Here is a 23,701-nt window from a genome sequence, read left to right as displayed (position 1 = left end):
CGCTCCAGTTATCTCTCGCGAGAGTACAAGTCTTATTCGAAGGGGCCCTCCCAGACAGCTCCCGCGGGCGGGCGCGCTTCCGGCGCGTGTCAGTAGACGCACTTCCGACGAGCTGTGGAAGGGCGTGCCGGAGCAAGCCCATCTTGGGGTGCGGTGCCGGTGAGTATATTAATGTCTCTCGGTACTTCTTCTAGCGTTTGCCGTTCTTCCGTAGCCAGTCAACAGCGTCAGGTTGAAAGTACTTAGTGCGCCCGTGTTGGCCAGTCCAGCCTCGGGAGGCGCCGCACTTCCTTCCGGGCCGCAGCTGGCGCTCGAGACGGCTCCGCACCCGACCGTGCCGTCGCCGAACTGCCCACGCCCCCTCCCCCTGCGCAGCATGGCGGCCCCGGTGCCCTGAGCCCGGCCCCGTGCCGGGCGGCGGGTCCCCCTTGTCCGCGCTCCCGCAGACGCCGCGCTCCCTCTGTCCCCCCCGCAGGCAGAATGTTCCTCACCGCCCTCCTCCTCCGCAACCACATCCCGGGCCGGCAGTGGATCGGGAAGCACCAGCGGCCGCGCACCGTGTCAGTGCACGCGGAGGAGAAGCTGCGGCGGCGCCTGGAGGTGGAGGCGGAGAACCAGTACTGGCTGAGCGCGCCCTACCTCACCTCGGAACAGGAGTTCGGCCACGCCGCCGCCCGCCGCGCGCTCGCCTTCCAGCAGCTCCGGGAGGCCTGTACTTCCAAGTTCCCGCCGCACAGGTTCGTCCGCGACCAGCTCGACCATCTCAACATCAGCAAGAAGTGGACCTGAGAAGCCGTGGCCGCCGGGAGAACCAGGCGAGCGCCCGGCCTCGCGTGCAGAATGCGCGGCTCCACACTAGCGGGTAGCTAAGGCTCCGCTTGGAGGCGCCTGTGATTCTCCACCCCTCTACCTTGATACGAAGATTGCAGGGTTTCCTGGGTCAGACGTCACAGGAAAATGTATTTTGGATGTAAGAGGGAATAAAATTACAAACTGGTTTGGCTCTTTACGGCTAATTATCGTTGACTTGATAAGGCTTTATCTTTGGTTTAGAATTTCTAAAAATCCCCACCTGCGGGGGGGAGGGGTGTTGCCTCACAAGTGAAGCAGATCTGCTGGTGTCACTGTCTCTTTTCCCTCCCCTCTCACTTTCTCTCTGTCATATCCAACTTAAAGAAAAAAGTCGCCAGGAGCAGTGGATTTTTTTTCCCCCCGCCTCCAGAGTCATGTTTGGGGCTAGGTGCCTGTGCTATGAATCTACTGCTCCTGGAGGCCATTTTCCTCATTTTTGTTGTCCTTGTCGTAGCTGCTGTTGTTGGATAGGACAAAAAGAAATGGAGAGAGGAGGGAGAGAGAAAGACAGACACCTGCAGATCTGCTTCACTACTTGTGAAGCAACCCCCCGCAGGTGGAGAGCCGAGGGCTCGAACCAGGATCCTTAAAGCCGGTCCCTGCACTTAGCGCCTTGTGCGCTAAACCCGCAGCGCTACCGCCTGGCCCCAGGAGCAGTGGATTCTTTAGTGGGGCACCGAGTCCTAGAAGTGAAAAGTTTTTTTTTTTTTTTTTTTTTTTAATATTTATTCCCTTTTGTTGCCCTTGTTGGATAGGACAGAGAAATGGAGAGAGGAGGGGAAGACAGAGGGGGAGAGGAAGATACAATCTGCAGATATACTTCACCGCTTGTGAAGCGACTTCCCTGCAGGTGGGGAGCCGGAGGCTGGAACCTGGAACCGAGACCTTATGCCTATGCTTGGGCTTTGCGGCATGTGCGCTTAACCCACATATATATACTCTATCAGGTGCACCAGCTGGCCTTCAGTGAAGGCTTTTTAAATCAATCCAAACCTCTCACCTGGGTACTCCACTGCTGTTTCATTCAAGTAAAACTTATCTTTAGATGTGGTCAGATTTCCTTCTCTTTCTTCCTTTCTTAAATGATAAATTTATGTATGAGAAAAGAGAGAGAACCATAGCGTATGACATGTCAGGGATTGAAGTCAAGTCCAGCACCATCCACTGAGCCACATCCCAGGCCCACTATTTTACTAGCATTTCAAGATGACCAAAATAACTCTCCAACTAGGCAAATACCACTTTTTAAGACAACAAAAACTGTACAGATGCAGGGCTTTATTTTTACTTATTTATTAGTAAAGTAAACCATTATGATTTTTTTTAAAAAGAAAAGTTGAAAATGTTCAGTCTTTATGTTAATGTAGGTTAGGCCAAAGACAAAGCAGAGTTAACTCATGGTCCAGAATTATACTTAGGAAAAACAATTATACTTAGGAGTTGATAAGAAAGTAAATTGTATTTCAACTTTGTTCATATAAAACATACTAAAGATCACTGGAAAATAGAGGCCATCTTTTAAATGGGCAAACTCATTTGCCATCATGTACAAATATAATAAACCTAATAGCTTTCTTAATCTGAGTACAAATGCCATTGCTTGCTTAATTATGCAATGTGACAAAATAAAGTGAAGTCATTAGAAAAATATGGACCTTTCTAAATCTATTCTGTTTTTCACTCAAATTGGGAAGTATAGATTAGATCATGTGGAACACATAGGTTTCAGGCTTATATATTGCCTGCATTTTACAGATTATTAGGATCTTTATTTTGGCTGAAATGCAAAAATATGATTAATTTCCTAATTACAGATTCATTAAAAACACTTTCCATTGATAGCACAACTCAGTGAGTCCTGGGGCAAAGCATAAATAAAATCTGTCTGAGTCCATTCAGGGCTGCAGGTACATAGAGCCCAACACTATCCCCTTAATGACCTTCAAGATTTCTCAATGGGAAACTCACATGGCTTAAAACTTTTAAGCAATTCCTGTAAACATAGTCAAATTATTTCTAGCAGAAATAAAATTCAAGTAAACATTGCATATTGGGTTCATACAATGAAATACTCCCATGAAACACTGGATTACAACCACTAAATCTGTCACAAGATTAGAAAAGATGTCCATCCTTAAAGATGAAGCTACGCCTTGTAAACATGTTGGTGTTGAGTAACTAATGGACTGCACGCTGCTCTTTGCTCCTCTTTGGTTGGGTGTGGTGCTGCTGCTCAGAAGCTCAGGCATGGGAGATGCAGGTGCATTTGCACTCAGGTGAAGACAAGTCTCCTCTCTGTTTTGTCTTTAGTGGCAATGGCAAGACCTGAATCCAACTTCATTTTCCTTAAGTGTTAATCACAAGCACTTAGGTGTTTGAAGCACCCAAGACAGTGATGTTATCTGACAGCTTCCTTTACACCTTTTCTCCCGGTAGAGTTGCTGGCACTAATCAATACCGTTTGAAATGCCATGCTAAGTGTAAGCCTTTGCCGAACTGGTATTTCATATGTAGGAATAAATTCAGCTGCCAACTACTGAAGCTATGGTAAAAATGTTGGCTATAAATTAAATAGAAGGTCACTAGAAAAAAAGTGCTTTCTCTAATAATTTCAGAAAAAAGATTCCTATTAAAGATGGGAAAGCACAGAAATGAAAAAATCAGAGGAAGGTCAGATACCACAAATATGCCTGAACAGATTTTGGGGGGGTGGGGGGGGGATTAAGCTTCTTCAGTTAGTTGGGAGCATGCAAATCCTTGGATCTAAATAGGTAAAAATATTATTTCTGAAAGGAGTCAAGCAAGCTTAAAGGTTTACTACTGCTTTATATTAAGCAATCTGCCAAACTAAAGTGGTAGTTGGCTGGTCACTGATACCCTTTAACTGTCATGCTTAGAAAGTTTTCTAGAATCAAGATTATTAAGATGATAGAGTTGAAATACAGATATAGTGTTCCAAACTATATTTCCAAAGCTCATTCTTTCCTTTAGTTCAAGGGTGGGGAGAGGAGTCACTTCCTTTCAAAATCTAATATTCACATAACCAGTGGAATTAGACAAATGCTCAACTTGTAAACTAGGGATAGCTATTTATGAAATTTGAGTTACACTTGGAACTGACAGACCAATCTCTAATACATCTTGTCTTGTATAAGAAGGCTGGATGAAATAAGGCTATTTTCCAAAATTTTACAAAAATCTCAGTTACATATAAGTCATCCAGTCCAACTCACTTGTCATCCCCCTGCCCAATTCCATTTATAGAAAGGGAAACTACTGGGCCAGGTGGTGGCATGTCTAGTAGAGCACAGGTTACTATGACTAAGGACTATGACCAGGTTGAAGCCCCCAGTCCCTGCCTGCAGGGGTGAAGCTTCACAAGTAGTGAAGCAATGCTACAGGTGTCTCCCCCCCCTTTTTTTTTAATCTCCCCCTACCCTATCAGCTTCTCTCTTTTTACAGTCCACTCCTCAGAGGTTGGGAAATTCTAAATGACTGCTCAGGTCCCATGTTCCTGTCTGAGGATAACAGTATGCCAGATACAGCTTCACCTTAGTTCAAACTATACTTTTGAGTCTCTAAGCTTATGCAGGAGGATTGTAAAAGTGACCATGTATCATTCAGCCACTACCTAGATTGAAATGTGAAAACCAACTCAACGGGAGTTGTAATACTAAATATTTTAGGACTGAAATGCATTTTAACAATTTACAAGAGCCTGCCTGTCTTTCTTCCACTGAGTCCTACTGGGACCTATTATTTCTACAGTTCGGATCCACTGTGTTTCCCTGCTCACTTCAACCATGGAAGTTCAACCAAAAATAACTGAAAATATTTCTTACACTGGCAAGTTTCCTTCATTGGGACAATTAACTAGCTTACAATGGTTGTAGCAATGCTTACAATTAAGCCTTTAATGAATTATACAAGTTTTCCATGGCTTAAATGATTATATTTAGATATCTGAATCCTTCTGAGTGTTACTTTATAGCCAACATAAGAAAACTTTATTATTAAAAATGTTGAAAAGTATAAAACAGTAATTATAAATTAGCAAACATCCAATTTAAAAAAAATCAGTCATTTTTCTTTTCCTTACACAGTACAAGTGATAGTTATTTGTATATTATGTACTTTCTGGCTCTGCACTGCTTAGGATGTACTCCACTCAGGATGAATTCTTCCCATGTATTTCTGGAGTGAAAATGTCTATGACTCTGATGGAACTACTCTAATTGTGTGACATGGGTATCAGAAGAATACAGGTGCCATGTTAGTGCATGGCAGGCAGCTTCTGTGCCAGCACCTGGCACCAGCGGGCGGGGCTGTCTCCCAGCAGCAGGGAGCGTATGTAGGCGAAGCCAGTGCTGTAGGACGGGGCATGAGGTTAAGGCATCTCCCTACTCTGGAGTGTGCTCTGTGGGCCTGGCCAACTCTCTGGGGGCTGCCTTCGTAGAAAATATTTATCTTCTGTTAGGCTTCAATCAGTTCAGTCCATTGATTTTTTTTTCAAATAAAATTGAAAATATCAGTTGACGATTTGCTTGCATAAACCTGAGAACAGAAACCATTGAGTCATTGGCTAAAACATGATAGCTGATTTTACTACTAATGCAATTAAGATTATAATAATAAAATATTTATGCACTATAATAGAGTCTAAACTATATATGTTTATGTATTACTTCCTATTATTATATTTTTTAGATAGAGACACAGAGGCAGGCAGAAAGGGAGGGAGAGAGTGAAAGAGACCACAACACTGCAGCTTTCTTGTGGGGGCTGGACTTGAATCTGGGTTCTGTACATGATAAAGCAGTGCACTGTCCAGTGAGTTATTTTGCTAGCACTGAACAAAAAATACTTTAGGGAGTCGGGTGGTAGTGCAGTGGCTTAAGCACAAGTGGCGCAAAGCACAAAGACCACAGTAAGGATCCCGGTTTGAGCCCCTGGCTCCCTACCTGCAGGGGAGTCGCTTCACAAGTGGTGAAGTAGGTCTACAGGTGTCTATCTTTCTCTCCCACCTCTCTCCATTTCTCTCTGTCCTATCCAGCAACGACATCAATAATAACTACAATAATAAAACAAGGGCAACAAAAAGGAGTAAGTAAATATTTTTAAAAATCCAAAAAAATATTTTAATAAGTGGTAAATCTGAGAAAGTATTGGCCTTCCTCCCCTGTAGCAAGTGTGAGCACACATAAGCAGACGCAGACTACTGTAGTGCTTCCTGTTAACATGAGCAGAGCTAAGGAGATATCCTGTCCCTTCTGATGCCTGCTGGAGGACGGGGAGAGGCCACAGCAGCAGCCACAGAACTTCTGTTCAGATCAGCCAGCCAGGGTAAGAGCGCAGAGGCAGGAATGAGGACCCCTTTCTGAAGGCTCATCGATACCCCACAGCCACAGAGGTTGGTGGCACCAAGTGGTCAGCACATGTGGCTCCCTCTGCCAGTCTTCAGACCCCCCTGCCCTGCCTCACTAAGCCTCCTCCTCTCACCCTGTGAGTGCCTCTATGCTGATCCCGCCTCAGACTGGAGCACTGGACATGGACCCCAAGCCCTGAATGCTTATAACAAACACTGAGCAAGAGAGCAATTCCCTTTTCCATAATGAGATTCCAGATAAGATTACTCTATCTGGAATGGCTTTTGTTGCTTTTAAATTAATTTTCTGGGCAGGTAAATAGCTCACTTGGACAGTGAGGTGCTTTGCCATGTGTGAGACCCAGGTTTGAGCCTGGCCCTTACCATACTGATGGAAGCTTTGGTGCTGTGGTCTCTTTCACCCTCTTAACCTCTCTAAGAAAAAAAAAAGTAACAATAGTAATTTTCTCTGGCCACTCTGAGTACATGGATAAAGAGAAGTTGCTTAATATCCCTGGCTGCAGCAAACTTCTTTCTTTTTAAAAAATATTTATTTTCTTTTGTTGACTTTGTATTATTGTTGTTGTTGTTAGATAGGACAGAGAGAAATAGAGAGGAGAGGAAGACAGTGTAGAGAAAGATAGACACTTGCAGACCTGCTTCACCGCTTGTGAAGCAACTTCCCTGCAGGAGGGGAGCTGGGGGTCCTTGCACTTTATGCCACCTGTGCTTAACCCACTGCGCTACCGCCCAACTCCCCAAACTCTTTCTTTGGTGTCTTCTATATACTGAACAACACGAGCGAGCCTTCTAAGTCTTTTATTCAATCTTTAAGTTTTCCTCTGGATCATGTTTCTTTAATAGTGAGTGCATGCTGATGTAACTGAGAAGAGTGAAAGAATGAACCATAATTGTGTTGAAATAATGAAGTATGCAAATCCTCTACTTTGTTCAAGGGAAATACCTTTACACTGCCTTACCTTTCTCTTATTCAAATGGTTAGTTATGAGTCAGTGGTGCTCAGTTTTCTATTGCCACTGTAACTTGGCTATTTGTCCCTGTAAGCACATAAGTATATATGACACAAAAAACACAAAAGAAGCATTAGGTTTCTGGTTAAATGGTAAAAGTGATGATTACAGTAAAAACAAGTCTCATGTAAGCATTAAGTAGGCTTATGGTGCCAACCCCAAGTTTTTAAATCCCAAAGTAAGTAGAGCTGTGTTAAAAGTTAAAAGCCAAATTTGACATGCAAATTTGTGAAGCGTTCCATATTTTTCCTTTATGAAAACCGTGAAAAAAAAAGTTAAAAGCCTAGAGAATATCCACTGGCTTTCAAGCAGTAATAATTAAGAATGCACAAAAGAACATGGATCTAACTGATCCTAAGTCAAAGAATCATTTAAATGCTGCTGAACAACAACACAAAAATCAGCAATTCTGACCACAAGTTTCCAAGTTTTGGGTATTCCCTAGGGTTAGTAAAAATCGATCAGATTGTTTAAACAATTTTTCTACAGTGCAGTAAAATAAAGACAATGCTATCTAACACTGTATCTTAGGATAATGCTAGTAAGTGGCCAGGCTAAGTTATAAAAAGCCTACTAGTAGTATTCTGCATTGCCATCCATAACTCACAAGTAGTTAAGAGTCACTAAGACAAGTTTAACATATGATCACAGTGATCTGGGAGGTGGCACAGCGGATAAAGAGTTGGACCCTGAAGCATGATGTTCTGAGTTTGAGCCCTGGTTTCATATGTGTCAGTGATGTTCTCCGCCCCCCCCCCCCCCCATAAGTAGACAAGTCTCTTAGAATAACCTTATTTGAACATTCAGAGCACCAAATGGCAAAAGAACTTTCTATGGCTGAAGTTAGGAAAGATAACTGCTAGGTTACAGCAAAAGCAAAAGCTCAACTGTGAACAGAGTGAAAACCAGCCATATCACATGTACTATACCTCCTCACTCAATCCCTTTCTCCATGAAACTATCAAGAGTTACTAACACCCACCCACATATAGGGCATTTTATTAAGATCTGTTACATACACTCTGTTATATTTTACACCATACTATGTACTCCACCCCCCCCTACTTAATAATCTAGTTACATCCACTGGTGAACCAGATAAAGCAGTGTTTTCAGATGACAGGAGTTACCTGATAGGATGCTGTCCTCCGAGCCATTCTCTAGTGACTGACACTCACTGTCCAACAACCGGTTTTTTGATTCACTAAGTGGTTTGATCGGAAAGGGTTGATTTGAGCCAATACTGAAAAAAGGAGTGGATTGTTGAGCCAATAGTTTGATGCTTAATTAAGGAAATTTAATTAATAAGCAGCAAATTAGTAGTTTTCCTACATATCTGAAGGCAACTCATGCTATCTCAGCACTCTGAAAAAAATCTCTCATCAAAAGAAAAATATACCCCCACCCACCTGTATCATTAAAAAAAAACCCAAAAAACTCTAAGCCCCATAGTCCAATAATATCAGTCTATAGTCCAATAATATCAGTGAAAACTATTAGACAAATGAAAAAAACGCTTCTGAGGCCACTGTGAAACATGGTAATATATGTTAATCGGGAACCATAGATAGCACAAGGACAGGTGAGGATCTAGGTCTGTTCGCCAGGACAAAAAAGTTACCTGTCATTTCCCAAGTTCTCTGCTTTCTACCTCAGCAGTTTAGATCTAAGGGGAAAAAATGATTCAGTGATTTAGTGTAGACTCAGTTTTTCTAGCTAAGAGTTCTAGGGAGGGAGGTAGGGGAGGGTAGAGAAAGGACCAGTCACTCTTGCTGGGTACTCTAGTCACATGACTAGAGTACCTACACAGTAAACCCTCCAAGGCAGGCAAGGCTAGTCTTATGCTACAGAGCTACAGCTACAGCTAACACTTAGGGGGTTGAAATGACTTTTTCACATTCACAAAAAAGTCAGTGCTCAAAGGCTCGATGCTCTAGAGCCTCATTCATGTGATACTAATATGATAGCTTGGAACTGATAATCCTTCCACCAAAAATTCTTTCTGTGATCACTTTTAACTGTTTCATTCTGACAGAAATATTTCTATCCTTTTTAAATATTCATTTAAAATTAAACTATCAACTATCGGGCAGCCGGACAGTAATGCACTGGGTTAAGTGCACAGCATCCATGCAAGGATCCCGGTTTCGAGCCCCTGGCTCCTCACTTGTAGGGGGGCTGCTTCATAAGAGGTGAAGCATGTCTGCTGTTGTCTGTCTTCCCTTCCCCCTCCCTTTCAAAAAGAAAAAGAAAACTATCTAAATTTGCAAAGCTGTTTGCTTGTCCTGTCAAGACTAAAATGTCTTGAGATGAAAGAAAAGGGTTCGAAGATAGCATAATGGTTGTGCAAAAAGCCTTTCATGCCTGAGGCACCAAATGTTCCAGGTTTTTATCCCTAGTGCCACCATTAGAGCTGAGCAGTGCTCTAGTAAAATAAGAAAAAACAGAAAAGAAAAGAAAGAAACAGGTTTATATTTATGAATTGTCATTAACATTGTTTTCTCACTGCAGTTGAAATCTGCTCATCAAAATAAAATGGTGAATACTACTATGGAAAATTTCTTAGAAATTTGACAGAAACCAAATTATCAACTTTTGAGAGACTATGGCTGCCATGCATCCAAGCTTGCCCAGATATTGCCAACTAAATGTGATTGTCCTGGCCTAGCATTCTCTCTTCTGTGTTCTGTGTTGAATAATAAAAAATATGGTTACACTAGTGGGTACAAACACAAATCAGATCTTACTTTAAAAAAATTACATAGAATTTCCATTTCCCTATCTGTGTTGCCTTACTAAATCATTATGGCATTTATCCATAAGCTGTGTGTATATCATACACACACACTCTGCTTTGTAATGATACCAAACATCTTGACAACAAGCACACCTTCTGCAAAATTCCTGTTGGTTTGTAACAGAAACCTGCTCTGGATCCATCCCCACAAGACGAGTTGGGAAACTGCAACCATCACCTAAGCTGCATTAAAAAAAAAAAAGAATATATATATATATTCAGTAACAATTTAAATCACATTAAATTAAATCAAAATTGCTACATTTAATACCCATTTTTCCCCCAGAGGGCTGGTATATAGATAAATTACAACCTGTCATTTTAGGAAACAATTGCTAGTATATTTTTTTAAGACTTTATTTTTTTTTCTTAATCTTTATTGCAGAGACAACCAGAACATGAGAGGGAAGGAGGTGATAGAGAGGGAGAGAGACAGATACCTGCAGCACTGCTTCACCACTTGCAAAGCTTTCCTCCTGCAGGTGGGGACTGGGGGCTTAAACTCAGGTAATTGAGCATTATAACATGTGCACTCAACCAGGTGTGCCACCACCCAGCCCCAATAATATTTCTAATGTAGGGGGCTATATGCCTCCATTGAAGAAATAAGAACTTTCCTTTTACCATTGACATATATTAAAAGCAGTATCTTCCTGGTATATTAAAATCTTGATTCTTATTAAGATGAGAATAACTGAAACACTAGGATCAAATATTTGAGTAACTGACCTACTTATCTCAACCACTAGATACTGTAATGGTTCAAACTGTAATATAACATGTAAGTTTCACATATATATTCACTAAACAATCATGAGATTAATATTTATTGAATGACTGTGGATACTGTCTTAAGCTAGATACAAGTGAACAAAAGAGAAGAAAATCTCTATCCCCAAGAAGTTTATAATAAAATAATCATAGAATTTTACTTTTGTATTTTACTTTAAAACATTAGGATTGTATACAATAGAATCTTCCACTTTCAGTTAAGATAGACTGATTGGTAATTTTTTTAAAAAGATGATTTACTTATTAGAAAGGGAGGAGGAGAAAGAGAAAGAACCAGACATTACTCTGGTACATGTGCTGCTAGGGGTCGACATCCTTGAGAGTCTAATGCTTTATCTATCGTGCTACCTCCTGGACCACTAACTGGTAAATTTTATTTCCTGTTCTCACACAACCAGACAGCTGGACAGTATAAGCAATTGTTTCAAAGCAACATCACAAAACTGTGATCTCTGAGAGAACAGCAACTGAGAAAGGTCTCAGAAACAGAAAGCAGTGTGTCCTAGCTTTCTCCTAGAACCTGAGCTCCAAGAGGGAAAAGCAGAGCAAGATACTCTTCGCACTGAACTGGGGTGCTGCAACAGAGGTGGTACTCTGGAGAAGCAGAGGTGGCCTGAGTCCGTTAGAGAAAGCTGAAGAAGAGGGGGAATACACAGGGAAATCTGCACAGGGTTTTTTTACTTGAGTCACTGAGTGACTACTGAGGTACACTCGTGAAAGAGTAACTAGGAAGTATAAATGGAACAGTGACTGGCATTCCAATTTGACGAGTCGGAGTAGAGATTTTGTTGAACATCTGGATTTAGCAGAGACTACCAGAGATTTCCAGATCTCCCCTCAATGACTCAAGTAAAAGACACTTGCAGCCCTGCTTCACCACTTGCAAAGCTTTCCCCCTGCAGGTGGGGGCCAGGGGCTTGAACCCGGGTCCTTACGCACTGCAACATGTGGCTCAACCAGGTGCGCCACCACCCACCCCCCCTTTTTTATTTAGTGATCTTTTTTTTTTAAATTTATTTCTTTATTGGGGAATTAATGTTTTACATTCAACAGTAAATACAACAGTTTGTACATGCATAACATTCCCCAGTTTCCCATTTAACAATACAACCCCCACTATGTCATTTATCATCCTTCATGGACCTGTATTCTCCCCACCCCAGTCTTTTACTTTGGTGCAATATGCCAGTTCCATTTCAGGTTCTACTTGTGTTTTCTTTTCTGATCTTGTTTTTCAACTTCTGCCTGAGAGTGAGATCATCCCATATTCTTCGTTCTGTTTCTTACTTATTTCACTCAACATGATTTTTTCAAGGTCCATCCAAGATCGGCTGAAAACGGTGAAGTCACCATTTTTTACAGCTGAGTAGTATTCCATTGTGTATATAGACCACAACTTGCTCAGCCACTCATCTGTTGTTGGACACCTGGGTTGCTTCCAGGTTTTGGCTATTACAAATTGTGCTACCAAGAACATATGTGTACACAGATCTTTTTGGATGGATGTGTTGGGTTCCTTAGGATATATCCCCAGGAGAGGAACTGCAGGGTCAAAGGGTAAGTCCATCTCTAGCCTTCTGAGAGTTCTCCAGGCTGTTCTCCACAGAGGTTGGACCAACTGACATTCCCACCAGCAGTGCAGGAGGGTTCCTTTGACCCCACACCCTCTCCAGCATTTGCTGCTGTTACCTTTTTCTGATGTATGACATTCTCACAGGAGTGAAGTGATATCTCATTGTTGTCTTGATTTGCATTTCTCTGACAATCAGAGACTTGGAACATTTTTTTCATGTGTTTCTCAGCCTTTTGGATCTCTTCTGTGGTGAATATTCTGTCCATGTCCTCCCCCCATTTTTGGATGGGGTTATTTGTTGTCTTGTTGTTGAGTCTGGCAAGCTCTTTATATATGTTGGTTATTAAACTCTTATCTGATGTATGGCATGTAAAGATCTTCTCCCATTCTGTGAGGGGTCTCTTGGTTTGGGTAGTGGTTTCTTTTGCTGTGAAGAAGCTTTTTAATTTGATGTAGTCCCATAGGTTTATACTTGCCTTAGTCTTCTTTGTAATTGGATTGGTTTCATTGAAAATGTCTTTAAAATTTATGCGGAAAAGAGTTCTGCCAATATTTTCTTCTAAGTATCTGATAGTTTGTGGTCTGACATCCAAGTCCTTGATCTACTTGGAATTTACTTTTGTATTTGGTGAAATACAGTGATTCAGGTTCATTCTTCTGCATGTTTCAACCCATTGTTTCCAACACCATTTGTTGAAGAGACTCTGCTTTCCCCATGTAATAGTCTGGGCCCCTTTGTCAAAGATTAGATGTCCATAGGTGTGGGGCCTCCACCCCCTTTTTAAAAAAAGAATTTATTTATTTAATCACGAGAAAGACAGGCAGAGAGAGAGAGGAAGAAAGAACCAGACATCACTCCGGTACATGTGCTGCCAGGGATTAAACTCAGGATCTCATGGTTGAGAATCCAATGCTTTATCCACTGCGCCACCTCCCAGACCACAAATGTTTTCCCTTTTTCTATGACTTTGCTATATAGGTAGCCATGGATGGTTGGGATTTTAGGGGGGAAACATTTAGAACATACATTCTCATCTAAATTCCAGATATAAATTGAATTCTATGTTGGGTCTTTAACTTAGGAGACAACAGAATACAAAACTTGTAATAGAATCTTTGAAGATAGGGCTCATAATTGTAAATGCTTGTTATTTTCTACTTTAAAATAATCATTTTTACTTTGAAAACAAAAGTGTTTTTTTTTTTTGGGGGGGGGGGTTGTTGCTGAGCTCTCACTGCTCTGGACTGACTTCTGCAGACAGGTCAGAGACAATACACCAATGAAGCTTCCTCCAGTGCAGTTGTGGGTCAGACTTGAACCTGGTTCATATGCATGACTACGTAGGCAACTTTCCAGGTGAACAACTCTTTTATTTTTATCATTATTTAAACAAATTACCACCTCTCCTCTACTTTTCCATTCAAATATATGCCCCAACTCTCTTTTACCTTAAGAAAAACACATGAAAAAACTAAATCTTTCATAAAATTGAGATAATCTTTTTGCATTTTCAAGGCTCTTAAGAATTCCACCACATTTTACAGTCTCTGAATTTGAAGACATTTAACATGAGAGACTGACATAGATTTCATAATGTCTGAGGTCTGCGTTTTAGAAATTACCTTGAATAAACTGGAAGTAGCCAGTATTTCTTTTCATCGCCAAAAACTTGTCTCCAATTCTTACTGCATCCAAGAGAGAAACCATTTCCATCAGATCCATATGAAAATGTAGGTGCACGGAATGATTCTGTTACATACACAAGAAGGGTTAATCTATTTACAAATTACAGAACTGGTGAATAAAACAGTCTTCTTGCTTCCTCTTTTTTTTTTTTTTATAATTTTTGCTACCTTTATTTATTTATTGGATAGAGACAGCCAGAAACTGAGAGGAAAGCAGAGACAGAGAGACGCCTGCAGCCCTACTTCATTACCTGTGAAGTTTTCCCCTGGCAGGTGGAGACCGGGGGCTTAAATCTGGGTCCTTGTGCATTATAACATATACGATCAACCAGGTGTGCCACCACTCAGTCCCCTTGATGTATCTTTGATATAAAAAGCTACGATTTACAGTAAGTAATTTATCTATTAACAACTGAAAGAAATTTCTGAAACTTATTTGGGGGGAAAATACCATCTCTCAACATTTCATCAGCCTAATGTGTCAAAATAACTAACATTAAGGAAAAGATACTGAAGAGTGTTCAATATAGCGTATGTTTTGTTTTCATTTTTTAAATATTTATTTCCCCTTTTGTTACCCTTGTTTTTATTTTTATTGTTGTTGTAGTTATTATTGGTGTTGTTATTGATGTTGTCGTTGTCAGATAGGACAGAGAGAAATGGAGACAGGAGGGAAAGACAGATGGGGGAGAGACAGGCACCTGCAGACCTGCTTTACCGCTTGTGAAGCGACTCCCCTGCAGGTGGGGACCCGGGGGGGCTCAAACCCGGATCCTTACACCAGCCCTTGCACTTTGCGCCAACTGCGGGTAATCGGCTGAGCTACCGCTGACCTTCCAGCTTACTTTTTTTTTTTAATATTTATTTATTCCCTTTTGTTGCCCTTGTTGTTTTTTTATTGTAGTTATTATTGTTGCTGTTATTGATGTCGTTGTTGGATAGGACAGAGAGAAATGGAGAGAGGAGGGGAAGACAGAGATGGGGAGAGAAAGATAGACACCTGCAGACCTGCTTCACCACCTGTGAAGCGACTCCCCTGCAGGTGGGGAGCTGGGGGCTCGAACCGAGATCCTTACACCGGTCCTTGTGCTTTGCACCATGTGCGCTTAACCCGCTGCGCTACAGCCCGACTCCCCAGCTTACGTTTTTTAAATGACAGTCTAGTTTAACTCTTATAAATTTATTTATTTATTTATTTATTGCCACCTGGGCTTAGCTTGGATTTTGAGCCTGCATGACTCCACTGCTACAGGTTAAGCCCACTTCCCACAGAAGACAGTAAGAGAGGAAAGGAAAGACATCATAGTCCTGCTCTAATGCTGGCGAAGCTTCCCCTTTGCATGGTGCTTTCAGGTGGTGGTAGGGGCTTGAACCTGGATCTCTCAGCATGGTAGTATGAATTTTATCAAGTGAGCTACTGCTGGCCCCTCATTTTTTAAAAATTATTTTTATTATCTTTTATTTATTGGATAGACAGCCAGAAATTGAGAGGGTAGGGGGAGATAGGGAGAAAGAGAGACATCTGCAGCACTGCCTCACCACTTGCAAAGCCTTCCCCCTGCAGGTGGGGACTGGGGACTCGAATTTGGGTCCTCGTGCACTGTAACATGCACTTAGTCAGGTGCTCCACCACCTGGTCCTCCTCATTCATTATTTACATATTTATCTCCTACTCTAAATCGTATGGCCCAGTACCAGGTGTATACAATTCAGAGAGAAATTAGATGAATTCCTACCAAAGAACCCACAGTCTAACAAAGTTAGGATGTGACTAAGAAAGGTGTGTGTATGGATGGAACAAGGGAAGCAGGGATATGGAGGAGGTGAAGCTAAACATGTTGTTGTTGTTTTTTACATTATCTTGAACCATGAGTGACAGTGAAGAAGCAAATAGGCCTACAGACTATTATTTTAACGTTGGTTACAAAAGGAAATAAAGTGGTGGTTGGAGAAAAGTTTCACAGGGAAAGTTACTTTTTTTTTTTAAGTCTCAGATTTTTTTCTCCTCTCCTCTCCTCTCCCTCCCCTCCTCTCTCCCTTCCCCCCTCTTCTCTTTCTGCGTGTGTCTCTCTCTCTCTCTCTCACCAAAGCACTGCTCAGCTGTGACTTATAGTGGTGTTGAGGATTGAACTTTTGGTGCCTTAGGCATAATATCTTCTCATGTAAAAACTGCTGTCTCCTCAGACCAGAAAGTTCTTAAGAAAGGAAGAAAAAAAGAAAGACAGGAAGAAAAAATAAAAAGAAAGATTGATTCATTCAGGGGTAGTAAAAGGGGTCACTTCCAGCTTAGAGAACTCTCAGAAGGCTAGAAATGGACCTACCCTATGACCTGGCAATTCCTCTCCTGGGGATATATCCTAAGGAACCAAACACACCCATCCAAAAATATGTTATGTATATCCATGTTCATAGCAGTACAGTTTTTAATAGCCAAAACCTGGAAGCAACCCAGATGTCCAACAACAGATGAGTGGCTGAGTAAGTTGTGGTATATATACACAATGGAATACAACTTGGCTATTAAAAATGATGAATTTACCTTCTTCACCTCATCTTGGATGAAGCTTGGAGGAATCATGTTAAGTGAGATAAGCCAGAAAAAGGATAAAGATGGGATGATCTCACTCACTGACAGAAGTTGAGAGATAGGGAGTCAGGTGGTAGTGCAGCAGGTTAAGTACAGGTGGCGCAAAGTGCAAGGACCGGTGTAAGTATCCTGGTTTGAGCTCCCGGCTCTCCACCTGCAGGGGAGTCGCTTCACAGGCGGTGAAGCAGGTCTGCAGGTGTCTTTCTCTCCCCGTCTTCCCCTCCTCTCTCCATTTCTCTCTGTCCTATCTAACAATGAAATAAACTACAACAACAATGAAAAACAGCAATGGCAACAAAAAGGAAAATAAATAAATATAAAAAAATTAAAATTAAAAAGAAAAAAAAAGAAGTTGAGAAATAACAGAAGGGGAAAAACAAAGTGGAACTTGCACTAGGTTTGGTGTATTGTGCCAAAATAAAGAACTCTGGAGCAGGGGATTCAGATCCACTGTAGGGAAAAGAAATAAGGACACAGACCTTTGGTGATGGAAGCAGTGTAAAACTATATTCCTATTAAGTTATAATATTATAAATGACTATTAATTCAATATGTCAGGGGGAAAAATAGGTGGGACATTTGAAGTTCTTTAACTGCCTAATTTTAGTTTTGAATATATATTGCTTTAGTCTAAGCATTTAACATTTTAAATTTGTAAATTGTTTTGAGTTCTGAGACAGTTATAGAAATAACAGTCAACCCATATCTGTGACCTTGGGAGAACTACTACAGTTTCTAATGGAGGGAACAGGGACACAGAACTCTGTTGGTAAGAATGGTGTGAAATTATATTTGTTATCTTATGACTTTGTGAATCAATACTGAATCACTAATAATAATAAAAAGACAATACCGTGTCTTTTAGGACAAAAGAGATAAACTGGAGGTGATTGTTCTTAGTGAAGTAAGGAGGTGAAAGGATGGTTGCTTATTCGTATTCGTGGACCACAGAGAATTGAAACTCATGAACTTGCAAAAACAAAAAAGTAAACTGTTGGGAGTTGGGCGGTAGTACAGCGGGTTAAGCGCACGTGGCGCAAAGCGCAAGGACCAGCGTAAGGATGCAGGTTTGAGCCCCCGGCTCCCCACCTGCAGGGGAGTCGCTTCATAGGCAGTAAAGCAGGTCTGCAGGTGTCTGTCTTTCTCTCCCCCCACCCATCTTCCCCATCTCTTTCCATTTCTCTCTGTCCTATCCAACAACGACAACAACAATAACGACAACAACAATGAAAAACAACAAGGGCAACAAAAGGGAAAATAAATAAATATAATTTTTTTTTAAAAAAAAAGTAAACTATTACTAAGACTTTGTGAGAACTATGATGGTTTACACTTGGGGGGGGTGAGCAGCTATAGTAGGTAGGTAGTGCATGAGAGTATGGGACTACCTCCCTGTAAGAGTATGATTTTTTTAAAAAAAATACATATTTTAATTTTTTTATTTATAAAAAGGAAAGGGACTATGATCTCATGGGCAGAGGTAGGTAGCATAATGGTTATACAAAGAGGTAGATAGGTGGTCCAGGAGGTGGTAGGTGCAGTGTCTAAGGCACTACACTCTCAAGCATGAGGTCTTGAGATCGATTCCTGGCAGCACATGTACCAGACTGTTGTCTGGTTCTTTCTCTCTCTCTCTCTCTCCTATCTTTCTAATAAATAAATAAATAAATAAAACATTTTTAAAAAAGAGGGAAAACAAAACAAAACAAAAGGTAGACAGCATAATGGTTATGCAAAGAGACTCTCATGCCTGAGCCTCCAAAGTCCCAGGTTTAGTTCCTGGCACCACCATAAGCCAGGGCGGAGCAGTGCTCTGGTCAAAAAATAAAATAAAATGAAATAATAATATATATCATTATTAAATCACTAATAATAATCATTATTAATCACTAATTATTAAAAGTGAAAAAAGACATTACAAAGCATATGGGCTGAATTTGAAAAACAAAACATAACAAAAAACTCACTTCAACAGTGTACTACTGATTTGCCATGTGCAGGGTCCAGGTTCAATCCTTGCCCCCACTGCTTTGGAGGAAGCTTTGATGCTGTGTTGTCTCCTTCTACCCCCCATCTCTCTCTCTCTCTGAAAAAGTCAGTTTGGAGTAAAGGCTCTGGCAATGAAAAAAAAAAAAGCAGAAGGAGAAGGAGAAGAAGAAGAACAAAAGAGAGAAAGATATAGAGACAGATACTGATTGATCTGGGACCAAAAGAGAGTTCACTAGATAGGGTGAAAGCATTTAAAAAAAACTGTTTAAAGCATTAAAAAAAACTCTTTATTAAGGGAGCTGGGCGGTAGCACAGCAGGTTAAGCGCAGGTGGCGCAAAGCACAAGGACCGGCGCAGGTATCCCGGTTCAAGTTCCCACCTCCCCACCTGCAGGGGAGTCGCTTCACAGGTGGTGAAGCAGGTCTGCAGGTGTCTATCTTTCTCTCCCCCTCTCTGTCTTCCCCTCCTCTCTCCATTTCTCTCTGTCCTATCCAACAACGATGACATCAATAACTACAACAATAAAACAACAAGGGCAACAAAAGACAATAAATATTTTTAAAAAACTCTTTATTAATTTATTGGATAGACACAACCAGAAATTGAAAGGGAAGGTGGTTATAGAGAGGGAGAGAGACAGAGAGACACCTGCAGCACTGCTTCTCCATTCGTGAAGCTTTCTCCCTGCAGTTTGGGACCGGGGACTTGAACGTGGCTCCTTGTGCACTATAATATTTGCACTCAACCAGGTGAGCTACCACCTGGCCCCCACAGTTGCTTTTTTCACAGGGGGTGTTGTGGGCTGTAGGATGTGTGTATGAGGGGAAGACATGCAGAAGGAGATACCACAACACCAGAGTTCTCCCCAGCACTGTGACACTACCAGATAGTGCCAGTGCTGGAACTTGGGCCAGCATACATGGAAGGCATGTGTTCTGCCTATTGAGTGTCTTTCTCTAGGGTTATCATTGGGGCTCAGCATCTGTACTACAAATCCACTGTTCCTAGAAGCCATTTTTTCCATTTTTGTTGTCCTTGTTGCTATTGTCATTGCTATTGTTGTTGAAAGACGCCTGGAGACCTGCTTCACCGCTTGTGAAGGGATCCCTCCCTACAGGTGGGAAGCCAGGGGCTTGAACCGAGATCCCTACACTGGTTCTTGCACTTCGTGCCACGTGTGCTTAACCCACTGCACTACTGCCTGGCTCCCAATGCGTTTCTTGTGGTGGTTGTCCCATGACCACCCACATATTATGTGTTTCAAAAGCACATCGGACTTCCTCTGGAGCACTAGCCTCTTGTTTCATTTTGGAGGTTGTGCAGCTAACAGAGAGGAGCCATGTAGTAATGCAGCTTTCAATGGTGGTGCCCTTCCTAACACAGTCAGCTGCTCTCAGCTCTGAATCTATGGTGCCAGATGAAAACAGGCTCACTGGGAATAGATTCATCAAATTTGAACAGACAGAAAGTCTGCTTTCTTTTTTTTTTTTTTTTAATTTTTTTACATTTATTTTCCCTTTTGTTGCCCTTGTTGTTTCATTTTTTTAACTTTTTAAAATTATTTATTTATTTTTAAATATTTATTTAATTTATTTATTCCCTTTTGCTGCCCTTGTTGTTTTATTGTTGTAGTTATTATTGTTGTCGTTGTTGGATAGGACAGAGAAAAATCGAGAGAGGGGGAAGACAGAGAGGGGGAGAGAAAGACAGACACCTACAGACCTGCTTCACCACTTGTGAAGAGACTCCCCTGCAGGTAGGGAGCCAGGGGCTCAAACCGGGATCCTTGTGCTTTGCGCCACCTGCGCTTAACCTGCTGCGCTACAGCCCGACTCCCCACCCTTGTTGTTTTATTGTTGTTGTAGTTATTATTATTGTTGTTGTTATTGATGTCATTGTTGGATAGGACAGAGAGAAATGGAGAGAGGAGGGGAAGACAGAGAGGGGGAGAGAAAGACACCTGCAGACATGCTTCACCACCTGTGAAGCGACTCCCCTGCAGGTGGGGGGCTGGGGGCTTGAACCGGGATCTTTACACTGGTCCTTGTGCTTTGTGGCACATGCACTTAACCCGCTGCACTACCGCCTGACTCCCTCTTTTTTATTTAATGTCCAGTTATCCCAGCTTATACCAATCTTTAGATGGTTAAGAGCCTTACAAGTGTTTAGGAATCATTATGGCAACCCCCTACTTTGTTTTGTGGTACATTAACTGATACCTAAATATTCTGAGTCATAAACTTACATGCTAAAAGCTCAGGCTAAGAATCTTTGATTATTTGAATAGCTTTCTGAATTCTCCCCTTATATTTTCATATATATATATATATATATATATATTTTTTTTTTAAAAGATAGAGACAGAGAATGAGAGAGACCATTGCACCAAATCTTCCTTCAATGTAGTGGGGGCCAGGCTTGAACCTGGGTCACACACAAGGCAAAACAGCACACTATTCAAGTAAGCTATACCACTGGACTTGTACTTTCACTTAAAATGAGCAAAAAGGAGGAATAAAGGCTGACACTGTCATGCAAGATGTTTCACTGTCAACTGAAAAATGAAAATAATTTCTCATGTGATAAACACAAGTCCTTAACTACAGTCATGGAGGATATGTTAGTCAACTGTGTGTCAGTTGTGTGGGTAAAAAATTTATGCTTTTTTGGTGCCAGGTGGTGGCGCACCTGGTTGAGCGCACATGTTACAGTGAGCAAGGACCCAGGTTCAAGCCCCTGGTCCCCACCTGCAGGGGGAAAGCTTCACAAGTGGTGAAGCAGGGCTGTAGGTGTCTCTCTGTCTCTCTCTCTATCGCCCCTTCCCTCTCAATTTCTGACTGTCTCTATCCAACAGATAAAGATTAAAATAATAATAATAAAAAGATTTTTAAAAAATTATGTTTTAGTGCTGGGGAGACAGCATAACAGTTATACAATTACCTTTCATGACAGAGGTTCTGAGTTCCCAGATTCAGTCCCCAGCACACCACTATAAGCCAGAGCTGGGCAGTGCTCTGGTTGAAAAAATATACTGGGTTATCGAGGAAACCATGATGTAGTTGTCTATACAAAAATCTGTGGTGGAGCAGGTAGTGGCGCAGCTGGCTGAGCGCGCACATTACATGCAGAAAGACTCGGTGCAAGCCTGCCCCCATCATCACCTGCAGGGAGAAAGCTTCACAAGTGGTGAAGCAGGGCTGTAGGTGTCTCTCTCCCTCTCTCTCTCTATCCTTACCTCTCAATTTCTGGCTGTCCCTATCCAATTAATAAATAAAGACTAAAAAAATTAAAAAAAAACTCATCACGACTTTCCCAACAACCCATGTGCTCATGTGTGTGTGTGTGTGTATTAGCTAAAGGATAAGCTAGAAGGATTAAACATTTTAATTTGCAATCTGAAAATGGACATTCTCATCACATGTATTTTTGCTATCTTTCACAAGATGACTTCAGAAAACATGTATAAGTGCAAGAAATAGCTCGTATTAAAATATGTAGAAATCAGTTTTCTTTACATATGATACACCATTAAAATATATACATGCCAGACTGGGGAGCTAGTACAGAAGTAGCACATCAGACTACTATGCCTGAGGTCCCATTGGTGTCAGGTTTAATCCCTGGCACCACCATAAACTAGGACTGAACAATGCTCTGATCTCTCTCTTAGGAAAGTAAATATATAAAAATTAAAAATAGATATACATATACACAAGACAGTATCATTTCCTCAAAATAACAAACCTTTGGAGGCTGGGCAGTGGCACACCTGATTGAGTGCACATATTCCAGTGTAAAATGACCTGGTTCAAGCCCCTGCCCCCCTCTGCAGCTGGGAAGCTTCACAGGAAGTGCTTTAAGGGTCTGTCTCTCTCCCTCTCTATTTGTCTGCCTCTATCCAAATATAATTAAATAAAAATATTTGGGGGGCTGGGTGGTAGCACAGCGGGTTAAGGGCACAATGGTGCAAAGCGTAAGGACTGGCATAAGGATCCCTGTTTAGCCCCCAGCTCCCCATCTGCAGACGGTGAAGCAGGTCTGCAGATGTCTATCTTTCTCTCCTCTCTGTCTTGCTGTCCTCTCTCAATTTCTCTGTCCAAAAAAAAAAAAATACATTTAAATAAATAAAAATGTTTTAGTCTTAAAAAAACTTTAACAGTACATATACATCCATTGTGCCACAATTAATTTTAACACAGAATTATTTTCCATTTCCTTGACATCTGACATTTATATTTCATATTTATTTGAGGTCATTTCCCAAAAAAATACAGAATTCACTTATCCTTACCTATTGTTGTTCTGTTTTTTCCAACCAGCCAACAATGATAGCTGAAAAGTGACAGGACGCTGACGAAGAACATAACAGACACAAAGAAAAGAAAAAGCACGTGGAATTTGGCACGTGTATCTGTGAGTTCATTCTGAGGAAAAGAAAAAGAAAAATCAATTTTTGAAGGTCATCAATTTTCTTATTTGTTTCTTCCTAGAGACTGAGTATACCAAAAAATGTGCCAGATATGAGGAGGAATATGAATCAGATGAAATACTAAAAAACAACTCCCAGAACAGAGAGGGTAGGTCATTATCAATGGGTTCTGCTTATATAACAGGTCAAAAAGTCATAATGAAAGTCACCCACACATTAAGAAGGTTTAGTAATACTTTCACTACTAAGATAAAAAAGGACCCTTTTACTTAAACTTTTTCCTCTGTACATAATACATTCCAGCTTTCTTCACATCTAGGACATAAGAAGTTTCCCTCTTCTTTGGTAAAAAAAATGTCTTATTTTAACTACATATGCTAGTTGTGATACAATTAAATGTGCTATTGTCTTTTTAAAATATTTTAATTAATTTTAATGACATATATGTAGAAAGAAAGAAAAGGAGAGGGGAAGAGAGAGAGAGAGACAAACACATACACAGAGAGAGAGGGAGACAGAGACGAGAGCACTGCTCAAGCCTGGTTTATGGTGGTGCCAGGGATTGAACCTGGCACCTTGGAGACTCAGGCATGAAAGGAA

The 23,701-nt window shown here is 41.2% G+C and overlaps 2 protein-coding genes across 6 annotated transcripts in view; one reads left to right on the top strand and one right to left on the bottom strand.

Moving 5' to 3' along the window:
- Window positions 1–30: 30 nt before the first annotated feature.
- MRPL57 (mitochondrial ribosomal protein L57) lies at window positions 31–997 on the top strand. The gene is made up of 2 exons (XM_007529475.3): window positions 31–159; window positions 476–997. Exon 2 carries the CDS (start codon window positions 481–483, stop codon window positions 787–789), a length of 309 nt encoding a protein of 102 aa, XP_007529537.1. The 5' UTR covers window positions 31–159; window positions 476–480; the 3' UTR covers window positions 790–997.
- A 1,132-nt stretch (window positions 998–2,129) lies between these two features.
- The window catches only part of ZDHHC20 (zinc finger DHHC-type palmitoyltransferase 20), a 78,378-nt gene continuing 56,806 nt past the window's right edge, over window positions 2,130–23,701 (bottom strand). For 3 of the 5 annotated variants that reach the window (XM_060194720.1, XM_060194718.1, XM_060194722.1), the window contains 6 exons: window positions 22,964–23,096; window positions 14,034–14,160; window positions 10,139–10,228; window positions 8,379–8,491; window positions 7,198–7,275; window positions 2,130–5,406 (listed from right to left, as the gene is read on the bottom strand). In XM_060194720.1, the coding sequence (XP_060050703.1) occupies window positions 7,238–7,275; window positions 8,379–8,491; window positions 10,139–10,228; window positions 14,034–14,160; window positions 22,964–23,096 (501 nt within the window). In that variant the 3' untranslated portion in view covers window positions 2,130–5,406; window positions 7,198–7,237. Of the gene's footprint in view, window positions 5,407–7,197; window positions 7,276–8,378; window positions 8,492–8,869; window positions 8,915–10,138; window positions 10,229–14,033; window positions 14,161–22,963; window positions 23,097–23,701 lie in introns of those variants that run through there. The other 2 variants (XM_060194719.1, XM_060194721.1) reach the window with 2 other exon arrangements.

The sequence above is a fragment of the Erinaceus europaeus genome, chromosome 7, assembly GCF_950295315.1.
Source record: "Erinaceus europaeus chromosome 7, mEriEur2.1, whole genome shotgun sequence".
Classification (NCBI taxonomy): domain Eukaryota; kingdom Metazoa; phylum Chordata; class Mammalia; order Eulipotyphla; family Erinaceidae; genus Erinaceus; species Erinaceus europaeus.
This window is presented reverse-complemented; position numbering and strand designations above follow the sequence as displayed.